At 36.5% G+C, this 10,478-nt stretch overlaps 1 protein-coding gene across 1 annotated transcript in view; it reads right to left on the bottom strand.

Moving 5' to 3' along the window:
• LOC107704097 (SNF-related serine/threonine-protein kinase-like) overlaps positions 1-10,478 on the bottom strand; it is a 56,638-nt gene that overhangs the window by 21,866 nt on the left and 24,294 nt on the right. The window contains exon 3 of the mRNA XM_016506944.1: positions 1,689-1,830. Within this exon, the coding sequence (XP_016362430.1) occupies positions 1,689-1,830 (142 nt within the window). The remainder of the gene's footprint in view (positions 1-1,688; positions 1,831-10,478) is intronic.

The following is a 10,478-nucleotide window of genomic DNA, read 5'->3' as shown; positions in this document are numbered from 1 at the left end:
TTAAGATAAAACATATATATATATATATATATATATATATATATATATATATGCACTTATAAAGACAATTTTCGCAATGGCTATTCAATGACTCAAAGCCTTTGAAATATCTTTCAGTAATTTTTAAGAAATCTAATTTTCTGAATTATTTGGGAGCAAATACCATTACATGCAATTAACTGCAATGAATCGCCATGTAAATATGTAACTAACTGAACATGTAACTAATTTGCATATATTGCCAAAAACACACATCTGCAAAGACTGTTCAAAAGATGATGTTCCAAGATACATTTCTGCTCAAATGGTGGCAGGGCATGCAAAGCACACAAACCATTTTGGACCAGATTGTAGCGTGTCCACCAGCTGGACGTGAACATGCGTGTGTGTGTGTTCTGCACTGTTTCTCTGTGAACAGACTTTCTATTTAAGCTCTGCTATAAGCAGAGTCTAATTTTAGCTGTTTGCAGTAGTTCTGAAAGATGTTAACACTAAACATGTGTGCTCACAAAGCGTGGACAAAGAACTGGAAAACAAACACACACTGGCCTGACATGCAAGTTCCTGAGGACAAACCGCAAGAGATAGCTAGTAGTGTGAGCTAAACGACACAGTTTGGAGTGGATGGGGGGAAATTGTGAGTGAATGAGAGGTCAGTTCTGGCTCATGCCTGGAGCTTATCGGTTACATAACTGTGCTGTTTGACACACTATGATCAGTCTGGCTACGGCAGCCTATCACATTTAACGCAAACTCTGACTCTCGGTAAACCAATCACAAGCACCCTGACACCTTAGGGACACATAAGGTCTCATTCTGCATATTATTATACAATTTAATTTATATTTTTAACCGTATTTAATTCCTGGGATGGCAAAGATGAATGTTCAGCAGCAATTACTCCAGTCTTCAGTGTCACATGATCCTTCAGAAAGCATTCTAATATGCTGATTTGGTGATCAAGAAAAAATTATTATTATCAATGTTGAAAACCGAGATACATTTTTTTTTAGATTCTTTGATCAATACAAAATTCAAATGAACAGCATTTATCTTAAATTATAATCTTTAGTAAAAAAAATAAATAAATACTGACAGCGTAAATTCTCCCAATATATGCAAGGTTAAGATAAAGGGACACACATGCAAATTGTAACATGGAGCAAATCTCACATTCTCGATTTGAAATCTTTCACAACTCTGGTCTGGTTTATGTCCACTGTATGCACAACTTTTTGGTTTAAAAAAAAGGGGGGAGAGTCAATTATTTTTGATGGTAATGCTACAATTTATGCCACAAATGTTGTCATATGAGTTCAACTTACATTAGACCCGGAAAATTCTTGTATGGTTTCACTGTAACTGATGTGAGCAAAATTAAATCATTATTTGCAATTATTTGTATGACAATTAATGGCCTGCCAAAATATAATCATGACAGTCCCACATAATACCTTTCCAAACTAGTCACAGAAGAAAAGAAGCACGATTGTCTGTCTGAGGTAGCTTATTAACATCCATGTCAACATTACTCTGTCTGGCTTTATAGATAATGAATGTACAGTGAAAGGCTCCAGAAAGCCATTGTGTCTCAATAGCCTAAAGGAAAAAATGTCAACCTTCAAGCTGCAGGAAATGCCAGAGATGATCTGACTGGGGCTGAGACAGAGGTTAAGGCAGTAACTTACTCTTTGCAGGCGTTGGAGACATGGGCAGGTACAGTGTATTTGCAGTCCATGATCATAGTGAGGGTCTCGCTGTCGTTGGCCTCCTGGAAAGGGGGCTGACCACACACCAGCATGAAGAGGATGACCCCTAGACTCCAGATATCTACCGGGAAGAGGGTAAAAATGTCATCAGCATTTCCAACAGACTGTTTAATTCACTAGAATAGTGAAGAGGAAAAGAAAACATCACAGAGCTTTCATTGCCTCAGGAAGGGAGTCTGACAGAGTCTGTAAGTGCATGTTAAGGTCTACATACCTACAATGACAACCAAGAATTTGGCACTTGTTTTTATTTGCATTTGTGTTCAGTATTTATGATTCTCAATATACTGTGTAGGCTCATTTTCCTATGGTGGTGAGACACTTTCACACAGGTGGTTTTGGTGTGGACCTGATTTCAACAGATTTATTTACTTTGATTAGTGTGAATAAAAGCTGTCATCTAAACTTGGTTGCACACAAAAGAATTGCATGATTCGGTTTAAAAACATTCTCGACTAAATCAAATGTACAAAGTGTGAACATAGCTATAAAGGATTAGTTCAACCCAAAAGGAACATTCTGTCATCATGGCATACAAAAAATAACAACATGATTCGAAATGACAATAGTGTTCTGAAGCAAAGGGGGACAAACTGAATTTGGTTTCAAACTCAAGCAAAAGTACCAACTAAACACAATTTTGAAGGTTTAGTTCACATCAAAAAGAAAAGTCTATCATAATTTCACAAAAAGAGCCAATTGATTCAGATTGACAAGAGTGTTCTGAAGGAAAGGGGGGCAAACTGAATTTGGTTTCAAACTCATTCAAATGTACCAAGTGTGAACACAATTTTGAAGAATTAGTTCACCCCAAAATGAAAAGTCTATAATAATTTCACACAAAAGAACCACATGATTCAGATTGACAAGAGTGTTCTGAAGAAAAGGGGGACAAACTGAATTTGGTTTCAAATTCATTCAAATGTACCAAGTGTGAACACAATTTTGAAGAATTAGTTCACCCCAAAATGAAAAGTCTATCATAATTTCACACAAAAGAACCACATGATTCAGATTGACAAGAGTGTTCTGAAGAAAAGGGGGACAAAATGAATTTGGTTTCAAACTCAAACTCAAATGTACGTGTGAAAAAAAAGTGTGAACACAATTTTAAAGGATTAGCTTACCACAAAATGAAAATTATTTCATCATATCATATCATCTCAAATATTTATTGTGTATTATGCTACAATAGAAAAATTTAAATAAATGGACTGATTATTCAATTTTAGGGTGAATGGTCATAGCGGGACTGGCATACAGGGTTTCAGACTATGACTAAAATAGTCACAAATGTGACAAAAAATTAACATTTCTGACAATGGCTCATAATCTAGTCACCACTGGCAACAGTTGGGAAAACCAGTGGAGACCTGGCACACAGATATCCCTGAATTTGTCCCTGAAATTCTGTGCACATTTCAATAATCACAAAAAATAGTTTTAAAGATGTGTGGACTCTTTAATTGATTACAACTTTTCTGTAATCGTGAGGCACTAATGTGCAGAGTGTGAGATGCTTAGAGACTTTGTGCTCTGGTGGTGAGCAGCAGAAAGTCAACAGAGTTTGGGAGAAGTGGCCGAGCCTATTAACATTAAATCAATTTAGCAGCGTGGGTGGCCCACAGACTGAGAAAAATTGGTTTATCGCAGCCAAAATCTGCCCCCCGAGCCCCAACTGTCAAAACACAAGGGACATAATTAACAATTGCTACAGAATGTTCAATAACTAAATAGCATAAAAACCCACTGCATGAGCGGTTTGCAGTGGCATGCACTACCTAATCTTAAATCAGAAATTGTAAGTACAGCTGTAAATGAAATGAAAGATAAAGTTTAAGCAAAACTTCCATTAGCCCTTCATTCCCTGGGGATGTCACCACAAAAAAATGCAACAGTTTGCAGTGGCAAGAAGCAAACCACTTTAATAGGTCAATTTTATGAAATTGACAACACATTTGAGAAAATGGAAGAGGCATGATTTCTTGCTCTAGCTTGCACAGATAGCAGGGGTGCATTTCGAGAAGGTAATGTGAGATGTTTTATCTAATAATGGCTCCTCGGAGAGCTCCAATCTGCTGCGGAGTGTGCAGCAGTACACCTGAGGCACCGAGCAGCCGTTGTTATGCACCGTGCCAGTGGCTCTGGACCGTTTCCGTCCCTGCTGGGACTGTTCGGCTAAAATGACCTGTACAGCCACAGGCTGCGGGTTCTGCTCTGACCACTGATGAACAGATGGATCAGAAACAAATCTGGCCCAGCAAGAGATCACTGTATAGCCAGATATGCTGCAGTATTTTAAACTCTATCACTGACACCAGGGTAAGCACACAGCATGTTCTACCTACGGACAAAAATGGTAAATCATCCTATATGACTGTGTGAGCTTTGTCATTTCTGATTCTTACATTTGGATTAAACAGTTCATTCATGGTGACACTAGAAAGTAATATTATATAATTGCAGTCTGGACCACTTAAGGCCCATTCACACCAAGAAAAATAACTACAAATAACTATAACAATAACTATATTAGCGACCACATCAACGGGTGATAAGATTCTGTTTATTATAAGCATGCACTGCAGTTATGTAGTCTGCCACTTTAATGCTTGGGTGAATTCTGATTGGCTGTATTATATTGTTATATTTGTGGTGTGGACTTCTCAAAGAATTAAGATAATTATTATATTTAGAGTTATAGTTATCGTCCTCGCTGTGAACAAGCTTTTAAACATGACATAAGGCTATCTATTAATTCATTCAAATTTGCATTAAAAATACAGATCATACTCAAAATGATTGCTTTAAAACGTGCCTTTAAAAGTTGAGCATGTTTTTTTTTAATTTCTCAATGTGTTCGTTTTGGGTGGGCCTAAAGTAAAAAAAGAAAACCGTATTTTTTATAATGCAAAAAGACATTAGGCACAACATTTTGTTATTAAAGCTTTTACAAAACTGCTTCACTGCTTATTAATAATTGACAACCACATGACTTTTTCCAGAGTCATTAAATTTAAACTTCTTGAAAATGGTATAAGGTTTTCAAAACCAAATGAAACCCAAAAATCCCCTCATAGAAAGAGAGCGAATCCATACTACACAACGTTGTTGTTCTTTTATTAAACAAACTAAATAGCCTTACGTTATTTATCTTATTTACACTACAGCATGTAATTTCGGTCTCTACGTTATGGTCGCGCTCTCTGTATCACGCACAGCGGAGTTCCGCCCCGATGCGCACACGCGCACACACAAGTGAGCACACTCCCACTCCCACTAGTATTTGTAAATATTAAGCCGCAAAATGACTATTTAAATATTAATTATTTGTGTCTCTGTGTTAATGAATGGTGCAGACGCGCGGTTTTGTTTACCACTTGTACTGAAGTGCGCGTGACGCTTGCGGTGATTTTAGCGTCTGCCGTCTCACTAAATTGAGGACATAAATACACGAACAACATCTCCAGAACTGCTCTGAGAGTCACTTCATCAGCATTTGACCGTTTCATTGAGTAAATTAGTTTAATTTTCATTACTTAAAAGATAGATTAAATGAATATTGCCTTAAATTTGATGCCTTAAAAATTTAAATAAACAACACAGAATTTCTGAGCAAAAAATCATAAGGCTATTGTAAGAATAAATTAAACTTGTTTTTATGTTTTCAAATAATTAGACATGCTAAATCCTAATTTGGTAACAATAAAACATAAGGTTGGAAAAAATAAAACATTTCATAGGGCCCTAAACATGTAATTTTTGTTAAACTTTTAATAAATTGATGTTAAATTGTTTAAGTTTCATGATTTTAATTAATTAGACATGCTTTTTGATTAATACAATTTTATTTAACCATTAAAAAGGAGTCCAGAAAAAAAAAAAACGGCCCTGCTGTTCACTGAAAGATCTGGTTGAAATAATTTGATCATTGATGTTTCAACGCTTGAACTGTAGCTCGACGTTTAACTCCATCTAATTCAACGTGCTGGAAAACGTTGACAAATCATGTGAAAGGGCCTTTATTCACCTGATGGCTTCCTTCAGGCAACTCAACAGAGAACTCAGCACACTATTATAACAATCACAATCAAGTTACTGATAGATCATGCCTTTGCCAATTCAATCGAAAGTTGCAACAAAAGGCGTACACAAACAAAGACACTGAAACTCTCATTGAGATACTGACACTATAACAATACGAAGACATTTAGAGACAACATCTCTGACATTCACGGCTCTTTGGAACATCAAAAAGATCAATCCAAGCAAAATAAATCAAACAACCAATTTCACCGTCTGAGTACTTCAAATATAAATGCATTTGGCGGCGACAGGACAATGCCTCAAACACACTCTCTCCAGCTCTAGACAAAGACAAATGGGTTGTGGCCAAACAAAGGGCTGCTTTAGTGTACGAGTCCATCTGTGGCGCTCTGTCTGTCAGCTGTGGATGAACTTCAAATGCAGTTCCCTTATAAAGAAACAATGGCTCAATCTGTGAAGTCTGCAGTAGAACTGTAGCAAGTCATCAACAGATGCCATCACCACTACGCCCCTCGGTGACTGAAGTGCTTTTTTTTTTTGTCAAGCCGTCAGATGCAGCTCTATCCGACGGTTTGTTGTCACAGTGCACTTGATGCCAGGGCTCTACAAGTCATTATGCAAAACTTGGGTTATTTTAACCTCAAAACTGGACAATACTCAAGCCTGGATGCATATTTTATGCTGTAAACAAAATATTTACAGCATAATGTAATCCAAGATCGATTCGCTAACATGGCGTGCACATACACAGTCCAACCCTAACTAATCTCAAATGGTTTGTTTAAGCCTTTCAATGCCCTGCTGAACACATAACAGGAATGAATAAATGTAGTAATTAAAAAAAGAAAGGAAAAACAAAAATCAATCAATAGAAGTTGCATTTAAAAATGAGTTACTTATTTTATTGTTACATTTAACAATTTAAACGTGACTTTAAAAGCTTTAAAGGGGTCATATGATGCGATTTCAATTGTTCCTTTCTCTTTGGAGTGTTACAAGCTCTTGGTGCATAAAGAAGATCTGTAAAGTTGCAAAAACTGAAGTCTCAAATTCAAAGAGATATTCTTTATAAAAGTTAAGAGTCAGCCACACCTACCTAAAACGGCTCGTTCTAACACGCCCCCACATATCTACGTCACGATGTGGGAAGATTTGCATAACACCGCCCAAATGTTCGCAAAGAAAGAAGGCGTAACTTTTATTCTCGCTGTAGTATTGTTGTTGCCGCCGCCATGTCGTGAAGGCGCTGTGTGTTTCGTTGTGAAAGCGAAACTACTTTGTTTGGCCTTCCAAAAGAGGATGATATCTGCTTCATCATGCCTGGAGTTGATCTGTGCTGGTTGCCGAGGAAATACTACAATTTTGCGCAGTGGATCGCCGGATCGGCTTTCACCGTGGACGAAGCGGAGTCCAGCCCGGAGTCGTCACATGTTCTTCCAGACGCTCCTTCGTCGAAATCACCGGCCGCGTCTTTCTCAAGCCCACCCGCCTCTGCTCACTCTAACCCTCCGGCCATTCCTCACGCTAGCCCCCGGCCTCTGCTCACTGTAGGCTGCTGCCGCCGCTCACTCTAGGCCACCGTGTGTGACGCTGTTTCGCTGTGAAAGTGAAACTACTTTGTTTGGTCTTCCAAAAATGGACACGACTAGAAATCAGTGGTTAAGTTGTATTTACAACACTGTTCCAGAACACTTCAACCCAAATATTCAGATGTGTGCAGCACATTTTATGGAGGACCGTTTACTGATCCTGGGAGAGTAGACTACAATGCCGGCTGTTCTGACTCAAAGACTGTAAGTACGTTTTTTATATTTAAAGAGTTTTTATATTTTATATATTTAAAGCGAGTTTTTTGGGCAGTGTAGAATAGGGCTTGTTGTTTGTCATTTCTCCGATCACAAATGCAGACATGGTTTTACGCGGTGCAATGCAACACGTAAAAAGACAGTACAAGTCATTATAATCCATAATTATGTCCCCACTGTTTTTGAATCAATAAAAATTCAAACTTATAAATGCATTTAAAAAAAAGTTTATTTTTGCTACATTTAACAACTTAAACATGACTTAAACAGTTTTAATTACATATGTCTATTTGCCAATTTAAATAGTGACTTATTTAATTATTAAATTCACCTACATTTTTTTAAAAGCTAATAAACAGAGCAGTTTAAATGCATTTATTTGTAATAAATAATTTATAAATCAAATGTGCAAATGAAACACTCTACAGACTTTTTTTAAAGTTATTTTTTCCAGTGTTTGGGTAGTTTTTGTGTTACCCAGCTCCTGGGTCAGACGTAACCCAGCGTAACCCGGAGTTATTTATCGCAGGGTTTTTGCATCCTCTTCAGGAGAGAGCAGTTCTAAGCACCATCGAATTGATGCATTTCTACAGTAAAATACAGGTTTGTGTACATTTTATTTTATTTAAAAATCATTACTGTGCTGTATATCGTACAATTTTATGCAAAGCAACATACAGGCATACAGGTGTGAGTGTCGCATTGGTCTTTTCATTGATGCCTTTGGATGTTAAAATATGTCCTCAGAGCTATCTACTGTTTGTTTATGGGCAGGTTATGGTGTCAGTCACAGAATATTTCGGCTATGAGTGAAACGCAGGGCGGCAGTCTGAAGTTAGCAGTTTTAATGTTTGTTAAACGAGTTTAAATGTAGCCAATATGTATGGCCTACGTATTAAAAACAATATAAAATATGCTTTACTGTAAAAATGATATATAGGAAAATTATGGAAGTTATCATGCAAACCAGTAGTTTAGAGGATTCAAGTTAATTGGTAAACATTCATTCATTTATTAAGTAAAAAATAAGCTAGTAATAATGAATCAACCGATTATGCTGGGTTAAATAAACAACCCAATTTGTTGGGTAAAATTAACCCAACATGCCTTCTGTCCTATATTTATCCAGCCCTTGGGCTAAAAATAATGCAAATTGGGTTGTTTTTAACCCCGTGTTTTTTAGAGTGTATTAAATAACAAAATTTGAAAGCATTTACCATTTATTTTAAAGAAATAACAGCACAAGTCAAATTTACCAAGCAAAATTTCACACTTTAAAGCCATTTTTGAGCAAGTTATATATACACATACATACATACATACATACATACATACATACATATATATATATATATATATATACACACAGTGGTGTGAGTACAGTGGTCCTGATTTCTTATTTTTTTGCATTTTTCAGATCATCAAACAAATTTAAATATTAGTCAAAGATAACACAAGTAAACACAACATGCAGTTTTTAAATGAAGGTTTTTATTATTAAGGGAAAACAAAATCCAAAACTACATGGCCCTGTGTGAAAAAGTGTTTGCCCCCTTGTGACAAACATGCAAAAAAATAAGAAATCAGGAAGGGGGCCAACACTTTTTCACACCACTGTATATATATATATGTGTGTGTGTCTGTGTCTGTCTGTATACATATATATATATATATATATATATATATATATATATATATATATATATTGTATACTGTATACTGAATAACACACACCAAAGCCATTCAGTGGTCTAATAACATCCTGTGATTGCTGACCTGAACCCAAGGGGACCAAAACAATGAGGACTATTTAAGTTTTGAGGCAGGGCCTAAGGGTTTTTTTTGTATGTTTGTGGCGTCTGTGTGCTATAACTGATGCTCCAGCAGGAACTGAAAGATACAGATTTGTAGCACATACTTGTTTGAGGGCAGTAGATTCATGAGGAAAAGAAACACTCTGCCTTCATTTGTCCCATCACCCCAGACCACTATGTGCACTCCTTCTGTGCTTACACAAAGTAAAGAGTCCTATTGAAACAAAGGTCAGACAGCTACATAAAAGACTCACTGTCTGAGAAGAAAGGTGTGTGTTACTGAACAAGGAAGTTGCGTGCAAAAACATGCACACAAAAAACATATGAAGTGCCTAATCACTGCACATAGACACCTGCGACAACAGAGAACACCAACTGGGGAAGGCCAGTCAGTTTTATTTTTAGACATTAATAATGTTCTCAGCTCATGCAACTAGACACCAGCTGATGCTGCTTGATATTAACCGAGTCCTCAGAGTTCAGAAAAAAAAGCAGATGAAAAACCATTTCATATGAAAAGCACCATCAGGGAAACCAATCTTGATGTGAGCGATGAAGGAAACAACTGGCATCAAAAGCACACTGCAAAATACTGAACACGGTACCAAAATTTCAGTATTCGGTACCAATACCAGTGAAAATCCATGGTTCTCGGTACCAAAGCAAAACACAAAAACATGCTAATTAAAAAATTGGACTATACTTTCATGTAATTCAAACTGTGTATATATTTAATTTTAAAGGGCTTTTGAAAACCTAGAGTTATTCAGCCAAGAATAACAACTAAGTTAGCTAAAAAAAAAAGAAAAAAAGCCCAGAACTGCTTTTCTGACTGATATGACACAAACAATGTTAACCATTTGTACATTCTCTAACACGCATATTTTAGATTCACAATTAATTTAAAAGCCTCTGGTGTTTAAAAATAGTAAATATCATCATGTCCTCGTGTTTTTTTTAACCTAATAAAACAAAAGTTATAGGAGCACTAAATAGTTAATAAAGAAACTTCATTCTAATGCTCATTATATTAGCGTTAGCCG

This window comes from Sinocyclocheilus anshuiensis, unplaced genomic scaffold (assembly GCF_001515605.1).
Source record: "Sinocyclocheilus anshuiensis isolate Anshui unplaced genomic scaffold, SAMN03320099.WGS_v1.1 scaffold1272, whole genome shotgun sequence".
In the NCBI taxonomy this organism is placed as follows: Eukaryota; Metazoa; Chordata; class Actinopteri; order Cypriniformes; family Cyprinidae; genus Sinocyclocheilus; species Sinocyclocheilus anshuiensis.
Note: the sequence above shows the minus strand (reverse complement) of the source record. Positions and strands in the feature narration are given on the sequence as shown.